The sequence below is a fragment of the Idiotropiscis lumnitzeri genome, chromosome 1 (assembly GCF_059441095.1).
Source record: "Idiotropiscis lumnitzeri isolate Australia: NSW breed Sydney's pygmy pipehorse chromosome 1, RoL_Ilum_1.0, whole genome shotgun sequence".
Classification (NCBI taxonomy): domain Eukaryota; kingdom Metazoa; phylum Chordata; class Actinopteri; order Syngnathiformes; family Syngnathidae; genus Idiotropiscis; species Idiotropiscis lumnitzeri.
Window position 1 is genome coordinate 35444703 of NC_142391.1, and position 21559 is coordinate 35466261.

Sequence of the window (21559 nt, forward strand, 5' to 3'; positions counted from 1 at the left end):
AGCCTTCATTCAGCCGCACAGGACATGTGAGGTTGGACCTTTCCCACACCACTGATATTATTCCTCTGAGTGGAGAGACCACAGCAGACCATCACTCTACTGCAAACACCGGAGAGGGGTGTGACAAGGGAGGGATATGAAAAAAAAATAAGGTGAATTTAACAAAAAGCACACTAACACTGAGAGGGAGGCTGTTGTTGGGTTGAGAGAGAAAAGAAAACAGAGTGAAGCAGTGCACTGGTGAGCAAGCCATTCTAAAGACACCAACATCACCACCACCACAGTTTAGACCGCCCGTGGATCAAAGTATTACAATAGTGTCAATCGCTGAAAGAATGCAGATATATCATGTTCATGTCAAGTTCTGGTCAATTTGTATCACTGATATCTGGGGCTCTATTTTCGTAGTCGTTGATTTTTGTGCCTGGCGTGTCTCCTTAAGAGCGCCTTGTCGTTTCTCTGTCATGAGTGCGCGCAGCGGAAGAGCGAGGAGTGGGGTAGGGAAGGTGAGGGGTTTGTTTAAAATGTCCAACTTGACAGCCAGCGTGTGGACCAGGGCTTCGGGATGGCATAGCCGCTACAGAGACCCTTCACGGTGAGAACAAACAGGAGCTTCACGCTGATATGGCTGCTTTAGAGTGCCTCGTTGTCTTGGCATGAAAAAAAAATAAATCATCACCACAGTGGCTTTAAGCAGATATATTTGTTTTGTTATGTACTGCGGTCAGACTGAAAGTCTGTGCAGCGTTTCTGGCAGAGCATTCCCATATATAGTCTGTGCTGTTTGCAATCGGATGTGAGGAGGTTGAAAGCATTTGAAGCAAAAATTTTGCTGCTTCGCCCATTTTGCCAAAATTAGCTGAAGTGAACCTTATATGGCGGTTAAGTCGTTCGGATAATGGATAATCTTTAATTGATCTAGGCTTTGTGAACATGATTTTGCACCTGCTACTGCTCCTATGATGTTTCTAACAAGCAATAACATTCTTATGTTCATTTACAATGCATGTTCACAAGCAAATGCAAGCCATTTCGCCCCCAAGGTCTGTCTTGCTTCATCACATTGGAGAAATGAACTGTCAATGCTGCACAAGTGCATTTGTTATGTGTGGTTTGTGTTGTTGAGGTCTAAGTAAAAAAATAAATAAATAAAAAAAATGACATGATATTGAGGACAGACTTGGACAAAGTGTGACTGTACTCGTGTTTTTGGTCACGAGGCCTATTACCACGGAGAACAAGCATCAGATAAAAGGATGCAGGATGAAAGGGCAAAGAAGACACCATTTGCCCATTTATTACCTGCCCTGGAGGCCTGAGCATGCATATACAGTACATGGCAGAGTGCAAAGGCACAAACAACTACAAAGTATAATGCATGGATTAGTGCACACATCATGCACACCTAAGATTTAAATCAACAACACAGAGCATCTCGTGGTGACCGAGGCAACAATTCAGCACGTCACATATTCTAGGTCATTTCTCTTGGCGTTTGAAAGTGGTAATATATAGACAGGCAGCTGATTCACTTGCATTGAAACCTTGTTAAAAGCAAATACTGAATATGGAGCTCCTGCAACTCTCTCACCTGATTGGCTGTATTTATATCAATGCCATTCTTAATGTGTTCCAGAGCCTTGTCCAGGTTGCCAGAACGTGCCGCTCGGAGAAAACTGTTGCCAGCATCTGCCTGTAAACATAGCGGACAATGGGAAGGGAGGGAGGGAGGGATAAGGGGTAAAGCAAAGGACACACAAAAAAGAGGAATAAGGAGGAAATTAGAGAGAAAGACAGTTAGGTTAAGTATAGGGACTGTTCAAGGTGACCTTTCACCTTTCCACTCGTTTCACTCCTCCATTACAACTTGGGGGGTGGGCGGTTTTAGTTATTTTTAAAAACATCTGCACTAATGAATGCTGTGATCGAAGTGACCTAAAGCCATGGTTTCACGAACAGGGACAGTCCAATGAAAGTAGTTGTAAGCAAGCTCGCATTTTGTGTTTTTTAGATTTGTTTGTGTTCTCCTCATATAAGACAACAGTTTGTCATGCTCTATCATTTATTTGGACCCCAATAAACAATGCTAAAATGTTGAAAACATTTTATATGTCATCCCAAAGCAAGGATGGATATAAATCCAGAGATGGCTGGACTGAAATATAAATTGCCTACTTGGCGCTTTTTATGATTTTTTTTTTTTTTGTGCACTAGTTTCATGTCACTCCTGGGCAGGCGGGGGTGCTACTGAAACATGATCACTCATGCTGCACCTAAAGGAGCAGAAGCAAGAAAGAGCAGAACCTGACTGCGGCAAACTCTGCATCGTCTCATCTCATTTGCATAATCTCGTCTCTTGCGCACCATACTCATATATCAAAACACATTGGTCAGTAAAAGTACACATTGAGCAATGCATTCATTTGGACAGAAAAACACTTAATGCGACATCACGCACACCGCTGAAACAGATTTTTTTGCTCTCTTTTCAACTTCATGCCACAGTGCCGTAAACTGTGTCATTTATTGTTGTAGCTGGTTGTTCCTCTTTTGACAAGAGGCAGTGAGCTTGAGTAAAAAAAAAAAGTGAAAGGATCCACATGCCTGCAGCAGAGGCATAGCAACAAACGACACAACATAGCCTCAGCGTGACGCTAATGGCAAAGCACTGTGCAAAGACAGAGGTCACTTAAAAAAAGGTTGGAGTGATCGCACTTGATGAAAAAAAAACTCGAAAAGCAAAAGCTACTTCCAGCTATAACACTTCCTGGATTAATTGCATGCACAACACACTCCTTGTCCCTGACACAATATATACCAGCACTTCCTCTTGTTGGACAGTTTCAAATAAAGCATTTCGAACAACATAAATTGTGCTGCTTTGTGTGAGCACGCTGACCCTGCTGAGCCACTTGCCACAGTCAGTCATTCTGACAAATTCTCACTCATTCCAAACTTGAACAACAATCATGATTAGAAAAAAAAGAAAATGTGAATTGAACTACTACTTCATTAGATCATTCTGATTTATTATATCTGGATTAGTTGTGCCAGTGTCTCTGCATTAGCCACACAGTTGCTGATTTTCCTCATTGAGCATGCCTCCCATCTGAATGGAATCTCTAATTCCATTCTACTGGGAGATGATCACTCAACATCTGACTTGCACACACCTTCCATCAATATTTTCACAAACCTCTCTTAAGACCAGAAGAAACAACCGTAGTTGTCTCTTAAAACTCAATTATTGTTATTGCGTACATAACTCAGAGAAACTAGTAAAAACAATCATGTGTAAAATTAAGCCACTTTTCACAAAGTACGGCAAGTAAAACCTGTTTTGTAAACCTATGGTAAAAGTTTTCTTTCTACGCCATAAAATGCACAAAGGACATCGGCTGGCATTCTGTTGTATGAAATGTTTGAAAAGTGCCATGGTGACGCTCGAAACATCCTGTCATCACTGCAGGAACAAACACAGCTGATGCAGGCACACATCCACCATGGAGACGCCTTAGAGACCCCCCACACACGGGATCATGACACGGCTTGCCGACAGAGCTGATGATCACAAACATACGTTCTCACCGAAGTGAAATCATTTTCTTGCGTGTAACTGCTTGCGTCAAGAAATGTGTGTGCTCTGAGATAAGGAGAAATGAACTCCACCCATTCCTTGAGTCGCAAATAAACAAGTAGCGCAACACTCTTAAAATGTTTTGGAAATGATGCTGACGTTACGTTGGCTGGGATGCCGTAGCATGATTTAGACGAATGGTGGGCTCCCTGATTATTCCCAGGGAAAGGACACGCTTCACACTCGAGGGCTGAGTGAAGCTGTGTGAGCCAATTAATCATTCTATTTGTAGGAAAAGAAACAAGATACAATAACCTGCTCCACAGCTCCACCGTAAACAAGAGCGAGATTGCAGTTGCGTGTGGTTGATTGATGCTAATGAAGACGCTCTTGGCGTCAGAAAAGGCAAAAATAAATTCTTTAGCTCACACTAAAGGCTAAAATTTGTCTTCCCCCCCAAAAAAAATAACTGTTACAACCCCCCCCCCCATGAGCTTCTTTCTGCTCTGCTGGTGCTGCAGTAGTCAGAATGACATCACCCCCTCGCTGGTGGACTGCAGTGTTTGAAAGCTCAGTGTGTGCGTGTGAGATCAACATCCTTGCCTTCCTTTGAAATGGTTGACTACAGCTGAAGAATCGCCATTTTTACAAAGCCTTAATTGTGTTGGGTAAACAGCGGAACGCAGTCAGTTCGACTAGATAATACAATCAAAATGCGCGGAATGCAAATAGCATGTAATTGTAAACATTTGGATTCGAGAAGACAACAGTGGGCTCAGGGTGCTTCGTGTAATTACATCTCTCACTTGTTTATTCGGAATATAAAACGTTCTGTTATGATGAGAAAATCAAAGAGGCAACAAGGAGCTTCTTATCAGATCTTTCAGTTTGATGCCTCTAATGAGCATTTCATGCAGACACGTTTGAAGGAAAAATTTTGGAGGGAAAGGCTGCTTCTCAAAACAGTCAATTATAATTTCCAGATGACTGAATATTTATTTATTTAACCTATGCATCATTATTGATTGTTATAAAGTACAGTACAAGTAATGCTTTACGTCTTCTAATATCTTTAGCTGTCTATTAGCAACTCAACTCACCGAGGGGCGGCAGGATTAATCCCCTTTTCTGTACTCAGAGTTTGGATATGTTGGCCTTAGTAAGGGAAATCAAACTAGGGATTAAGCGAGGACCTTGTTACCAGTGCTTGAGAGCTCAATCCTGCCGCTCTTCCACAGAATGCCAATGGGAGAATATCACTGCCAAACATTCGGGATTTGGATACTGTTTCAGCAAAAAATAAAAAAAAAAAAAGCACACATTCGTTTTCTGAATATTTGTTCTCACCCTTCTGTCTTGTTGTAAAAGCACCAAGACCAAATCATAGATGGAAAATAGTGTCCAAATAAACCCCAACAAAGTGAGATCGGACTCTTTCCGTACAATTAACAGGAAGATGGAGCAACGGATATGGAAATTCCTGCAGAGTACTTAAACAGCTATTTCATCATCCTTTTCTGCTGACTTGCATTTGCTCAATAAATTGATTTTCTTTCTTGGACCTTTTCCCCTTTAGCCTCTACATCTCTGCTTTCGTCTCTGTGGCTGATCCATCAGATTGAGCTGGTACCGGATACAGAGATGTAGTAAGTGTTGACTCAGTCGGATGGAGACCCGCGAGACCGCTGTGCAACGGGCACATTTACAGGAAGCGAGCGAGCACTCCTATGAAGCTGTTACAATGTTTCACACAACAAGTCTGTCTGTATGGAAATCTGCCCCCCAATAAATGACAAAGCATCATCTCCATCTTTACGATTCACTTTCTCACATCCCACGTCTCGATCGGCTTTGCCTTGCTTATTGATCATCTCCTTGCTTCTTCCACCGTGCTAGAAGAGTTGTCATGGTTATTGTCAGTCGGTGAATGGATGAAAATGAGCGTTAAAGTCATAGTGTTAGGAGCTCACAGACAGGAGATATAGTAAACACCAAGTGCACAGTCGCTCTAATTAGGTACACCTCATTATCTTATAATGACCAGATGACTTATCCACAACCTAACAGCTTTGAGCTGCCAAGGTTGTATCATTAGTGTGAGTAAACAAAATCTATCAGTTTACGCTTGCCAACAGCAAAACAAAGTGAAGTAAATTACAGCAATCACGCACAACATTTCTTAATAAATCATCAAAGGCCGGAATTTATCTACCAGCTCAGTGGATATTTGCGTTGGGACAGAATGACATATTTAAAAACTTTTACATCTAATTTGATATTGCAGCGTCAACTACGGCTGGTCTCCAATTGTCGAAAGGAATCTACCCCGATCACTCACTCTGATGTATTAATAGAACTATATCAGATGGCAATGGAATGAATAAACATTTAAACATAACAGACAAATACCCCATTGGAAATTAATTGCAATTCATTTTCAGACCTACAAAGAACAAAACTGTAGGGCAAATTCTTTAACACCTCAACTCCAAAGACTGCAAATTGAATCGCTTTGCAGTTCGTGGTTGTGCGCTTCTGTTGGCTCCCCGGATGATAAAGTCCATAAAGTGTTCATTAAAGTTACTCTGAATAGATTTAATTAATTGACCAGCTAATCAGTTGCTGACCTCCAGTTTACTTACCCGGCTAATCCTGGTTGACAAAATACAATCAGAACATCAAATAGAGGAACAAGTGAAGTCAAAAACAAGATTAAGAGGAACACAACACGCGCACACACTCACATGTACACTAATCTTTGATGCACACGCAACAAACTTGCATAGATAATCCTGAGCAATCAAGCTCCCTCCCATGTTACAAAAGTGGGTCTCATTTCAATAAGTTTTATCAAAAACTTCTCTTCAAAGTCAGCACTGAACAAAAACAGCTTGGCTCATGCTTTTCAAAAACTACCATCTTGTGCAAGGCATTGACTGAAACCAGAAGAAAGTGGCAGGTCAAACTCTTACCTCGCAGGTGCGGTTTGAAAGCATTGCTCGATCGCTTTTTTCGGTGTCATTGTCATACAGAACAAGGCAAATAAAGGATTGGAAAGCAGCCTTTTCAACGAAAATAAACCGGAATAAACAAGAATGTGCGTTCATAGTAGGGTGGATAAAGTCAATTAAAGCTGAGAGCCCAGCAGTTCATATAAGTGGACTGCTGGCAGGTGCTTATCTGAGAAAATGTTTGGTGACCATCGTAATAAATAGCCAAAAACTCCACATGAGAATGAGAAACAGAGAGAGAGAGAGAGATGTTACAGTGCAAAAGAGGAGAAGTAAAATGTTTGCAGTACTCACTCCGCAAGTGAAGTTCTTGACTGGCATGCCTGTTGGCCCTCCACACTGTCTTTCCTAGGTTCTGTTTCTCCCAAATTGAAAGATGTCTTTTCCAATTGCCCCTTGCAAGTGCCACCATGCAGGGCACGCCGAGTCCCCTCCGACGTAAACACGGGCGCATACACCCACACAGGCGCACACACTTCAGTAAGCTGGACCCGGCTTGGTGGGTGGAGAGACATGGGGAGGGTGGGGTAAGGGGGCCCAGGGTTTTATCTCTGCAGGAATGCTGCCTGTATCTAAAGACACACATTTTACTAGCAACAAAAAAAAACGATGGGCACCCCAAACTCTCAACACGGATCTCCTACCTACTGTATGTACATCCCTGATGGTAAATGTTTCTCTTTTGCCCAGAGAAATTTCCGTCCAACTTTTCACCTTTGAGGCCTAACCGTGCCATCCTCCACCCTCACGCTCCAGACTCTACTCTGCTTTCTACCTCACATACCCTCCACCATTCAAGATTTAGTTGCTCTGCCACCTCCACTTTATCCCTCCTTTCTCTTGTCCTGTCTCCCCAACATGTCACGCCCATCTCTGCATCTCCTGTATGTTTTGTGACAGCCACACAATCATTTGTTCACGGACCATAAATAGACCAAAATAGAGTTACTGTGGAAAATGGGTGTTTTTTTTTTTTCTTGGGGAGGGTTGGGGGGCTTCAGATCTGTTTCAGTTTGTGAGGTGACTTACAGTGACAAAGCGCTTGGCGAGGGGGTTGCTGCCACCACCCCATGACAATAGGCCAGACACTCAGCTTGGGTAGGGGGGGGGGGGATGAGGGGGGCATGAAGGGGCCAGCCCCTCAAAAGGCCCTGCCTCCTTTAATAAAGCGTCCGTCATTCCTCAGTTGAAAAGGCCCTCTTTTCTCCACCTCTCCCCTCCTCTCTGCCTCTCCTGGCTAAATGCTGGGAAAAGCACATCACTGCCAAAACCATGCAGAGAGATAAATGCTGTAGGAGAGGGACCGAGAGGGGGGTTATGTAGAAATAAGGCGACATGCAACTCGGTAGCAGTGGACCATAACCTGGGCAAAAATACTGGTACATCTCTCCAGTCGACACTAAAAGGAATGAGGACGGAATTGTCCTGACGTCCTCCACGTTTAAAGGCTTGGAACACTGTGAAATAAAAACCTCCACACTCTCCATCTACGATAGCGCCATACAATACATCGGAGAAAAAGAGCGGTAGCTTATCACTGATGTGTTAAGCTCCATAATATGTAGCTGAGCAAACTCTTTGGGGGAAGTTGAAATGAATCAAGACACACTCCCATTTGGTGGCAGAGTTGATTTAGATTTGGGACAGACGTGCCCTCTGCACCCGATGTCGGGTCCACCCTGTCGACAGGATAAAAGGTTTCAGCTGTGCACGTGTGCTGCTTGTACTGGCTATATTGCCTTTATCCTGAGGTGCTGGACGAGCTAAAGGAAGAATCACCACAAAAAATGGACTTTTGTCAGCTGTCTTTCTCAACTTGTCAAACTCTTTTTGTTTGATGTGGCACTGCTGCCAACAGTGCCGCTTAGAATAAATGCACTAATAGCTTCGTGCAAGAAGATTGGCAGATATTATCAAGGGTCCGTCAGTAAAATATATCTGATGCAAACTAGTATTCAGTTTTCTGATTTGTCTCCCTTCATTTTCAACCGCCATGCTGTCACACTCGAAAAAAGCCTTGGTGTGATGTACTGTAATACCTAATGAATCAATCACATTTGCACCATTTGTCTTAATGGCAAGCAGATGTCACTGAGACAGTCCGCAGCACACTGATTGCCGCAGCAGTTTCAAAAAGTCTTCATATTTGCATACACATTTAATATTAAGCCTGCCCGAGATAGGAAATGAAAGGGTAAAAAAGGGCATGTATGTTAGAGCACATCATTATACGCACATTAAATGACAATAAAAATGGAAAGCCTTCCACAATTTTGCAAAGCCCTGTGGGAGACAATTCGAGGTATTAGAAATGCAGTATTACACCACATATGAATGAAGCCAGTAGAAAGAAAGAGATGGCATGAGATGTGTCATCGCCGGTCCTGGTTTCCATTCATCTTCCTAAGTGGACAGGCAGAAATGGGGTGTGTGAGGGAAGAGAAAAGGAAAGCTCTTTTGCAGAGAGAAAGTTTCTTCACAAGTCTTTTGATACAGAGCATGATGTGAGAACGTAAACTGAGTTCCAAACAACCGGGGATGAGTCGGGATCAGATCAAATTTTCTTATCAGTCTGGTTAATGAAGAAGCCCAGATAGGAATACCTTTTAATAAGAGACTACATACCATAAGCCTGGAGGGAACTGCCAGTTATCCACTTTCATTAAAGTGACGAATGATTCTTGTTTAGCTCTGAGACAATTCACCGTGTAGATGATCCACACTACTGATACGACAGCATTGTTTTTTTAGTTTCCCATGCGAATGGTTAATGGCAGTGATAGCAATACTGGATCAAGATTTCTTGATTAAATCAGTTGGACTATCACATGAGTTAATAATGCTGTAAATGGTTTGAGTCTAAAGATACGAGGTCCAGATTGTAAAAGGCTTGACATTGGTACTAGTGTTTAGCCTGTAATTCAAAACATAAACATCAAAATCAATTATTTGAGTGGGTTTTGTTTATATTATATATTTTGTGTTAGTGTACTGTACAGCTTGTACACCCGATCCGTCTTACATCCAAAAAAGGTAGAAAAATGTATGACACCTTTAACCTAAGTTGGCGTGTAACCTGCATGAACAGGAAGTTAATAGGGGGCAGAAGTCGTTTGCTGTGTTGTTGCATTTAGTGTGTCTGTTTTTTTTTTGTTTTGTTTTTTTTTTTTAAATTCATTACTTATGGGATACCTTTGCTCAGGTTCATGACAGCTTCCGCCAAAACGTAATTCTGAAGTGACACCAATGCAAGTAGAAAATATACATTCACTCAGTCCCAGACATGTCTTTTTCAAAATATGCCATTAAAGAGAAAGGGTGTTTTTCAAGAAAAACAGTTGATGGATGGATATTTTCTTTTTGCTAAGCACAGGGGCACACTTGAATGCACAGAGAAAGCTCCGTTGCTCAAGAACTCTGATGTCATTACTCAACTAGACATGCTGAGAGCTATGCAAAGTACCAGGGAGACGAGAGACAGGACCAGGTCACCAATCTTGTTCACGTTCTAAACAACCGTGAATATCCTTGATATTTTTAATACAGATTGAGAAGATTGGATTAGTTGTAATTTTTTTGAATGCTCGAACCTCTTTTTTGTGGAATAGTTATTAATTACAAACCCTGATGCTAGGTTTAGGTTACACCAAATCCGTTGCAAGCGTTTCTGGCGATGAATTGAAGTAAATGGAGTTTGCGCGAGCTGGTGTAGGCGCGTGAGGGACGGCACGAATGATAAGTTTGGAGCATTGGGAGGCAGAGCGAAGCAGCGAAAATTCGTCCATTTGCCCTTTTGCCGCAGTTAAAAAAATTTAACTTTCCTTGCGCGGCAGCCAATCACCTCCGGGCTTAACAACACAACCAGCTACCACTAAAGGGACAAAAATAAAACATGACCTGGCTTGGAGACAAGTGCGCGAGGAGTTTGGCGTACTTGGTATATATATATATATATATATATATATATATATATATATATATATATATATATATATATATATATATTTATTATTATTTTTTTTTTTTACAGCTGTTGAACTTGACTGGCAATATTGTTTACATTAACTTTAGCACCATGTCGGCCGCTTGATGCGATGTTGAAACCTTTTTTTCCTTTGTTTTACTAGAGGACTTTTTCCATAACCTGTCGTCGTGACATAGCAAAGTCCCTCATCTTGTGTGCAAATCAGCGGCTTCATTCAGGAACCCCTCTGTGGTGAAACGCCTGCAAATTAAGCGAAGCGGAAAGCTGAAACGGATTTGGTGAGACCGTAGCACAAGCGTCAACGCGTATCGAAAAGAAAACTGAGATGCGAACCAAACCGTGGATTTTGTGAACTGTTCCACCCCTAGTCTAAATAAATTCCCATGTCGTGTACCACCAGTTGGTTCCATTTGAACAGTATACATTGGTTACTTCTGGAGGAAATTGTGAGCTGCCTCCTGAATATGAGCAAATCTAACAAAAACTAAGCTACATTCTAATCAGTCGGAGGAAACTAATATTACATAGACAAAAAGATCTAAGATGACTTCATTGGACTACTTAAAGTATGTGTCATACAAACATACACATTCAAAATTGCAAGCTTTCATGGACCCTAAAATCTGCACACAACAGAGAGATCTTGGCTAAATACATGCAAGTATAAAATACACACATAAACCATGTTAGCATAATGCAGCAATTAGCAACCATCCAAATGCATACAAAGCTTATTTTCAGGCAGCATATTTAAATTGAGCATAATTGCTTTTGAAGAACACTGCACTTGGGGTATGATTATGGGTGATGTACAGTAATTGTACGACACCCATTTCTCATGAACAATATTTAGGTTCTGAATAGTATACACGCCTCACTCCGCAAACGAGGATTAAGCGCAGCCTCAGAGGGGATCACGCCTTTTCTGTTGCCTCCATTAAATGTTCGGCAAGGCCCCTTCTCTGTCCACTTTTAAAACTTGTTTGAAGACACATTTTTATTCTTTAGCTTTTGACTCAACATGAGACTGTCACTGTTCTTCCGGTATCTATTGTTTATGTGTTTTAATTTGTGTTCCAATTTCCTGCTAATTTATATAACACCATTTGGAAAGCGCTGTGTTATAGCTCCAGCTGTTGTAAAATGCGCCATATAAATAAAGTTGTATTGTATTATTGCTATCATATACATGATAAGGCAGCAGTTCACACAATTTCCTTACTGCAAAGAGGCCATGGGGTTAAAATGACAGATTTGAGTGATTTAGAGATGTTCTCCCTATACTTGTGTGGGTTTTCGCTCCAAGTTTAGGTTGTATCCCAATCATCTGGGTTATGACGTCCCATGATAGAAAACAGACAGCTATAAATAATACAAAAATTAATACTAAAATTAAATGGATCAACAATCCATATGCTATGAACAGTGTTTCAGTCCTTTATGAAAACCAAAATCTGATTACTGATGGTAATGTTGAACTCTAATCACCTATTTTAATGTTTGCAAAAATAATAAAATAGAAAAGCAAAAGCCGATTGTAAAATGTCGACTTGGATCAGAATTTTCATAATGTTACACAAAATTCTGACGAGGTCTGTTAATTATCATCCTTTGTGACAGTCTAATGAACTTCAAACAGGTAACGCTGGGCGTAGGTTTTGCCTTTTCTTTGTGACACTTATTTTCACAAAATAGAATTCTTGTCCGAACACGTGGATCCGTTTTCATTTTTTGAAACTGTATAGGTCACAAAGTGACCAAATAATCCAAAACTCTAAATATCTTGTCAAATTGAGCAATAACCACTTCATCTTACATTACACAATGTTGCATTTAGTTTATTAGGGTGGTCAGCGGTCAGAGCGGCATATGCCAAGAAGCTCTGCCTGTGCACAGTGCTCTCCCTCCAATATAACATAAATTGTTTGATGCTTCAAGGAGACACAAACAATGTGTAAACATTCACGGTAGTGATACTCCTCGATATAATGCCACCTCACAGACCAATATAATAGTTGAGAGAGCGACAGGCAGCTTAGCAATTGTAATTGCAATGACGTTACTTCAAATAGAAGTTTAACGACAGGAAATTAACTAGTGAACAGCAAGCTTGTTTCCCAACTGTTGCAAGCGCTTTGTTACAGCTCCAGCTGTTGTGAAATGTGCGATATAAATAAAGTTGTATTGTATTGTATTGTAATGTATTTAACGAGGTCTTAAAAATAAAATGTCTTTTGTAGATGAGAAAAGTCACATGGATCATCATCATCATGATTTTATCCGGATTTAAGAGTATTGTTTAAATTAAATGCTCTCAAACAGAGGAATCCCTCATTCTATGCTAAGGCTCATTTGTATAGACCGTTCCACTAATAGGTGCCATTTGCGTCCCCAGGAAATAAAATGTACAAATGCATGTCCTGCACATTGACAAATTGATATATGATGTGTTATGCTTCATGTTAGCATTCTATTAGTATAAATGTCATGGCTATAATTTATGTAAATGCTGATAAAGACCCATGAAAGGTTTCAGTACAAAAAAAAACAATAACGTAAAATTAAACTGTCTGAAATTAACCAAGGTATGTTTTGAGTTGTTCAGCATGTGTATCATTAAATTTAGAGCTTAAAAAAAAAAAACAAATAGAAAAATAACTTTGCTGAAGTGTAATCGGGACATCCATAGCAGTTGACATATTGTCAGACTTGTGTGACAATTAAAAGTTTGTTAGAATGTTGGATATAAAATTTCTTGTCTAGCTTAATGGTGGTAACAATTTGGCCAAGAAGCACATTATCTTTAGTTGCTTAGTTTCGAAGGGAAAAGTTGTTACGGAAGTTGACCAGAGGCCCTACTTGGCATTTGTTCGACCTTAGAGGTCTGCGGTATATTTTTCCGATCAGGTGACACAGGGCTGTCAGATTAGATCCAAGCTCTTTGACGTGTAGAATAAGCAGCAGATATAAACGTGAATTATTCCCAAAGCAGATCGTCTTGGGTAAAATATATTTGCATACACCTGGCAAAAGGTGGACAGGGCAGAAATCTTAACCTTGAGCCTGTCTGACCACCTTCCCCATGCTGTCTGCGCATTCACCTTCATCACATGCACATGCGCGCATACATGCATTTGTTGTCACTCAGTTTCTCTCCTTCTTAACGTCACTTAGAATAGATCATTGGATGGTCTTTTCATCAGGGTGATCCATTACGAATGGTTCACCAAGTGCAGAGGATTTCTGTTCTTCTATCTTCTCGTTAAAGTCGGCATCTATCCAACTGAGACCTTGATCTGGTGGTTGAACATGATGCAAAAAAACAACAAAAAAAAATCATGCTTTTTCCTTTAATCTGCTTTCTTTAAAGCTTATATTAATAACCCTGGGATAAAAATGAGTTTCACAATATTATAAAGGCCATGGCCTTTCACATGTAAATTACACTCTGCCCCCCCTCGCTGAAACAAATTATGGCCAACTGCTGGTGGTTGGACATGAATGGGCGTTGTAATGTAGTCTGCATCTACAGTGGGCTGGGGAGCAGCTGGAAAAGAGAAACTGAGACGGGAGGAGAATTTATATGACAGTGCAGAGTGTGACAGTTTGCTTTTCTTCATATTGAATCTGCCATGCAACCACAGTGTGACGAATGGAGCTTGGCTTCCAGAGCATCTGTCTCTGAGGACTAAATGAGGGCTAGTTAGAGCTGTAGGGGACCTTCTCCAATGTTAATAAGTGGTAATAGTAGCAGAGGGGCCACGGCCTTTACACAGACCACTGACAATATACAACTATGCCTTATAGGAGGGGGCATGGCAGGTTGATGAAGAGTGTTTAGTTCTCTCATCACCAAGCGGCTGGCTGAATTATCCGCCAAGTGTTTAGACCAAGCCCAAATCAAAACAACAATATGGATATAATTTAGGTTATTTTGTCACGATGATAATTGTTGTGATCTGTAAAGAATGTGAATTCCATAAAATTTGTAGATATAATAAAATTCAGAGCCATTTTTAATCCTCTCTTTTCATATTAATTTTCTGGTTTAGTGTCGACCTACTTCATGGTTTCCCAGTTAAATTTTGCTTTATTTAAAAAAAAAAATACTAATTTTTTTTTCCATTTAATAGAAGTTCACTAATGGTACTGCATTTATTACTGCCTGACTGAGGAGAGAAGGAAATATGCAACTGCCCATTTCATAATAATGAGCAGCACAAAAAAGTAATTGTTTTCAGTAGCCTGTTCAGATTTACATTTATCACATTTGCATACAGTGATTACCAGGTTTTCTGGCAATACATTGTTTTCAGAGGATTCTTCTGAAATTTGGGCTTTCGGAAACCTCATAGTGCTCCACCACCATTGGGAGCAATATAGAGATAAAAAGGGTGGGATTAGTAATTTGTGATAAAAAATTGTGAGGATTTGAGGGGAAAGAAAGGTCTGGAACAAGTTTCCCAGTGGCCTCATTGCACTTAGATGAACTCTCTTCCACTTAGTGAAAATGGATTTGAGATCATCTATTAGATAGTTGCAATGAGACCATTAGTAGACGAGTCCCAGACTGTTTACATAGATAAAGGCAGACAAAAGACAGACACGGAATGTGGATTGCTGCCACATTGGAAATACACAAGAGCCACAATACACAAACCGTGACACATTAAGATACAAGGCGTGCACAGCCGCAATGATGCAGCAGAAAAGCACATCCACAAACAGACACAGCACAGACAGTTGGTTGACATCTACCTAAATGCTGAAGCACTGAAGATGCCATGCAAGACTAAGAATAAGCATGCAAACAACGCGCTGACAAGGTCGACTTTTAAGACACAAAAAAATGCACGCACACACACATCGTACACACGCGCACTCTTGAATTTGAGGTAAGCCTAAATACAATCACAGCGATACAGATGAAACAAGCATATTTACGAAATTAGAAGAACCCACAGGAAAAATACTTGGACTGTGTTATCATTAGTGTGAACCTCTGCTGCGTGAACTATTTGATATGAACTGGTATTACACTATGAAGAAAGATTTTGCCCGTGGACTCTTGCCAAGTAATATGCTGATTTGAGAACACCAGTTCCTGAGATATCACAAGACACTGAGAAAGATGTTAATTAAAACACTTGTGTCGCTAATGTGAAACAACAACAAAAAAAAAGGATCTACACAACATAAACAAAAAACACACCAAATAAATAATACGTGTAACTCAGCAAGTTAGTACAATATGTCAAGCGGGGACAGGGAACAGTGAAAACGCTCCAGCGTGATCCACGACACCTGTACGACGGAATTAGCTCACAGCACAATAGCACGACTTGAATGAACCAGCATACCATACCATAAGCAACACAGAAAAGTGATACGAAAAAATAAAACAACAGCAGCAAAGTGACACAAAAATTTACATGACGGGATGACCATCAATACAGAATATATATATATATATATATGTATATAAAGATATACACATATTGAGGTAAAAAAGTCAGATATACGTGTTGCAGATATTTACTTCATCATCATAGAGCCATACTCCTTGGCCATCGGGCATCTCAGAGCTCACACTACTGTCCTGATCGATTAGCCAGCGATGCACGGCGTGGGCCTAAAAGAACATACGACATAAAGACAGAGCCCGGTTAATAGCAACAATGAGATTCAAAAGATGGAGTGACAGAAAAGAGAGAGGCAAGAGAGCAGTAGAGAAAACTGAAATGAGAAGCAAGGAGGATTAAGAGAGCAACAAATGAACATCATATTGAAACACGAGTAGAAACGAAAGATAAGTCTTGGGAAAGGGTAACGTGAGGAGCAACCACTCAACCCAAACCTCCCACCCCCACAAAAATACTCTGTCTGTGGGAAACAGGTAAGGATGACCAGCATGGCTGTGCACGACACACGGATGTCACACATGCAGTGGCCATCACGGTCAGCAGAACACTGATGGCGATGGACGAGGTGGTGGTGTTGATGCTCACAGATGGATCAGCTGAGTCATGGTTCAAGTGAGTCTGGATTCCCTTCTTTGCTTGCTTGTGCATGTGTACTTACCCAGATTAAATCCCCCCCACCTAACCTCCCAGTGTCTTGCACAATGACTGTTGATTAAGAAAAAAAAATAGAATGGCTCTCCATCGAGCACAGATCACTACAAACCCTAAAGAAAAGTGAAGTCTTTATATATATACATATATGTGTGTGTGTGTGTGTGTGTGTGTGTGGAGGTTCATTTATTTTTGTAAACAAGTTGATGGCAAAATCCCCCCAACGCCACAATTCTCTGCACTCTTCAAAGTCCCATATTCACCATTACGACAACAGCTTAAAAAAATGAATTGCTCACTCTTTGGTGCTTCATTAAAATGTGAGGAGTTCTTCCTTGGCCTAAGCACCACCTGAAGTTGCAAGGTTTGACCATTTCTATTCTGCAGCAGGGGCAAAATTTGACAATTTGACAGTGGCTAGGAATGGCTAAACATGAAAAGATATTCTTGGATCAATACTTTTATACACAATGTCACCAAAAAAGTAATCGGTTCGTCATTGGTAGATATGCCACTTGTCGACAAATATTTGTGGAAATTGATTGTGTACTCTCCCAAAGACAATAAAAAAAATACCCCTTGGCTTCTCTCTTGGAGGAGAAACAAAGTCTTTTCAGGTTGACTAAACTTGCCAAAGATCTGCAAAGTGCAAGACAAAGAACCAAATATCCACTACTACAAAGTATAAAATTCACATTCCTCAAAATCTTCCTCCAGAATTTAAATCTATTCCAGAACTTTTACTCAAGTGATTCTTCAGATACATTGTACTTGTACTTGACATTTTGTGTGCCGTAGTTGATCTTAGATTTATTATTTAACTGCAGTTAAAGGGATATTGTTGGCCAAATCTGAATTTAGGTATTCCTAAATTAGATTTTCGGCTTTGATTTCCTTCAGGAAGGGCAAAACGGGTCATCAGGAGAAGGCATCCTTTTTGCCTCGTGGGACATACGTCTGCATAGCAGTGAAAGGAAATGCAATGCTTTCTTAAGATGGAAGTCATGGGCAGCAAATATAATGAAAATGGCAGGGCCCCCAAAATTGAACCCTGTGGAACGCCATAGAACAGTGGGGCTAGAGACTCATCGAAACCAAGGCTAAAACGAAAAGTCCCAAGATTATCCTTCAGTCTGAGGTGTGATAATAATGGCTTCAACTGAACTAAACATAACAAGCATGAACAGCATAAAAAAGGTCAGACATTAAAGGCAAGCCAGAACGTCCTTTTCTCTGAGGACTTTTGTGAGGAAGTTTGATGTACTCACATGGGACGCATACGCACTAACACACTCATCAAGAGACAGGCAAAGGCGAAGTGTCAGCTAAAACCGATGCAACAGTCAACACACAGCAGTGGAGGACACACACACACACACCTCAAGGGTACAGTGAATCACACGGTGACAGCAGAGGCCAAAGCCTTTGCAAGGAATCCCGACAACAGACAAAACCAGGTAAAAGCACTGCAGTACATTGCCTCACTTTGCTCACAAAGTTGTCAAAGCTGCACTTTACATGACCTTTCTCCATTTTTGGAAAGCCTGCTCATTAAATCGCGTTTGTGGTTTGCGAGGTCCTGTTTGTGTATTTGTGTGACCAAATGATATGCAACGGCATCATCTGCAGAGTTTATGGGGAGTTACAGAGCGTGTCAGCTTAAAAGGATAATTGGATTAAGTAGCAGACGGGTAGTGATGACAGGAGAAGACGGGCAAAAGGGTGGAGGGTAAAGAGGAGGAGGTGGGAGATGGCTGAGGCAGAGGGGGTTGAGAGGTGCTGATAAGAAGAACAGGCCATTTCACTAAGGAACCTTTGGGAGCCTTAGGGCAGTGAAAACACACAGAGGGAACGAAAACCGTTACGCTGTAGATTAGAAGGATAAAGGGGATAACACTCGTAGTCTCTGGACACCTGACTAGCAGCGTTTTGGGTGTACTTGATACAATCAGAAACAGCAGAGAAGAAAAAAAAATAAAAAAGAACTTGTTACAAAGGCTATGTCAACTTAATGGCCATTAAACTGTATCAAAGCCTGATACCGCCCACATTCCAATTTTATTCCTCAAAGTCTGGCCTTGAAGAGACAAATAAAGAGAGAAGCCATAAACTTGTGAGGGTCTGCAAACCTCAAAAATGAAGATGAAATGATGGGTATAAGGGGGAGCATGAACACTTTCTTTCGTATTTTGTGACATCTAAAATCTATACAGTCTAAAAAAACAATATTGAACAATAATAATGAGTGGATCCTTTATTTGCCTCAGAGTAGAGCAGTTAATTTATTTGAACATTCATATTGATTTCCGGAAGGAAAAAATACACGTCTGGAGCATAATTGAATTTGCAGGCGTGGGAGTATTTAAAACTTTTCAAATTAGATTAGCTGGAAATGACTTGCCCAAACTACAATGCTGACCATGACTTATGAAGTAAATTATCAGCTAGACTGCCAGGATTTTTGCAAGGAGGGCGTTTTTTATTTTAAGAGTTGTTAATTGGCTTTCGGTTTTCAGCACAGTAGCATTTTTTTCTCTATCACATCAATATGTTGATAATCATTTTAAATCAAGGTGAAATTTAGTCTGTTAGTCTTTAATACTGGATTTCTGAAGACTACAAATTTGTATATTGTGAGTTTTAATCGAAAATAGAAGCTGAATAGCTGTGTTCTGTTCAAGACATACTGTTTTGCCTAAATGTATACAGATGTTGTTTTTAGATAGCATAAATTCAGTTCGAGCAACACCAAGTATCAGCAACAAGTTCCAACAATAACAACAGCGGCACGGTGGACAACTGGTCAAACACATCTGTCTCAACAGTGCACAGGTTGAGTGTTCGAATCTGGGCTCCGGCCTTCCTGTGAGGAGTTTGCATGTTCTCAATATGGATTTTTTTAGACCAATGCTGATATATGACGTAGACCAATAGATCCAGTTAAGATGACATATTTGATTAATTTTACATCAGAAAGGAATTTGTAAGTACACAAAAAAAATTAAAGAATGCATCAACTAATGAATTTAGCTTCAGATTTATGCCATAAATGATGAAGTATGATGCCCTTAAACGTTAAATCACATTTCTTCTACTCCATTATTTTCATTGCTATAAAGTCATAACTTAAAAATAAAAAGCAGAGATGACCTTTCTCACATGTCAAAACATGTCATCTTTGACAGACTTGCAGTTGGACGATATGATGGATAGAAAGAGCGCGTTCAACAGAAACGCGAGCCAAATATAACATTAATAATGCATACTAGTCATGAAGGTAAATCTTTTCGACATACTGTATCAATAATTATGGGCATATGAGTTGACACAGAATTACGTTCCATCATCAGACTTGCAGTCGGTATCATGACACCAAATTGCCAAATTTTTTGTCAGGCCATAAAAAGACAAATCATCATAATTTAATTTCTACAAAAAAGAAATTGTGATGGACACTTTGCTACATTCTAAGAAAAGAAAAACACATTCAAAACTTCACGGAAACAAATAAATAAAACATCAGTTCTCGAGAAAGCGGCAATGGGTGAGAGGTTTTACGTGTAAGCAGGCGTAAATGACTGGATAGAGAAGCCAGCGCTAGGAAAGGGTGAATGAGAGTGTCAAGGGCTTGCAGGGTGAGAATGCCTGATTAATAGTGCATAGCAGAGCGCTGGCAATCAAATGAAGCTCACTGAGCAGGTGAGGTGAATTCTGGAAGGGCACAGGTGGAAGCGCCAGGTGGTATGAAAGGAGGAGATGGTGCAGCGAGCTCTATTTTCCCTCTGTCCCTGTCTTACTCGTCCTTCTTGGGACGTCTTATTTTCCATGGCTTTGTTTGTCGTCTTTTGTCAGACATGAAGAAGTCATGGACAATATTAATATGCATGACGTAAATTCACATGATTTGTGAGCTCTTATCACTGGTTTGAAAGTGAAACTATCGTGTTGCACGTCATGTTGCTCAAACAGAAAAATATCCCAACTGGACAAGGACAAATCAAACCGCAATGCATTTTTGTGGTATGATTCATTAAGTCTGAGATTTCTCATAATTTAGTCTGATGATACCAACGGAGAGCTGATTGAAGCACTAAATGGAAAGCTTTGAACCACAGGCCATGCATTTTAGTTTGTGACACCGTTGTGTACAATGTAAACCCACAGGGTCAGGACGCATTGTCAACTATGACCTGATGCTCAGTAAACATTCATTCCCAACATGGGATTTGTATTGTTTGGGGGTTGTGAGTGTAAAAAAGGTGAAGACCTTTACATTTTATGTTTATCAATGACTTTTAGTTGTCTCTTTATGTTTTTGCACTCCTATTTATATTGAACGGCACTGTCTTTCCATGCCAGGGTAATTGTGATTACTGAACCATTACCATAATAAAACACATGCATGACAAGAAGATAAACTCAAAGAGACAGCGCGGCCAAAAACCTGGATTTGAGAGGCTTATCTTCATCTTTCTTTCTTGCATTTTATCCTTTTATGATGCTCTTTTCTTTTCGCTCAGAGAAATGGAAAGAGACATGCCTTTTCTTTCAGCCTGTGCCTCATTATGGTGCTTTTCAGGTCTGGCCTTTTGTATGAGGCCAGCCTAGAGCCTTGCACACGCATAGTGGAACAGCCGGTGGATTACCCAGACTCATGTCAAGACAGCAAGGGTACCCGCAACCACTCCAGTAAACTCCCCTGCCAATAGCAGCAAGAACGTTACATGCGTTAATAAGTGAAGCCAAAGAGCCATGCCAAGACTAAACCAGCAGGAACATCTGCTGTGCCACATACATCATCGTAAACAATACATCCACCAGGGCATGGCTGTCATATTAGTGGACACAGTCTAATCTCAAATAATCAGCATAAAATGTTTAATCTACACACACAAAGAGCGCCATGCCACAA

At 40.6% G+C, this 21559-nt stretch overlaps 1 protein-coding gene across 2 annotated transcripts in view; it reads right to left on the bottom strand.

Annotated features, from left to right (window-relative positions):
* LOC148344440 (ankyrin-1-like) overlaps nucleotides 1–21559 on the bottom strand; it is a 73231-nt gene that overhangs the window by 33924 nt on the left and 17748 nt on the right. The window contains exons 2-3 of one of the 2 annotated variants that reach the window (XM_088298023.1): nucleotides 16113–16205; nucleotides 1592–1693 (exon numbers count right to left, since the gene is read on the bottom strand). In XM_088298023.1, coding sequence (XP_088154149.1) covers nucleotides 1592–1693; nucleotides 16113–16205 — 195 coding nt within the window. The remainder of the gene's footprint in view (nucleotides 1–1591; nucleotides 1694–16112; nucleotides 16206–21559) is intronic. The other variant, XM_088298030.1, reaches the window with a different exon arrangement.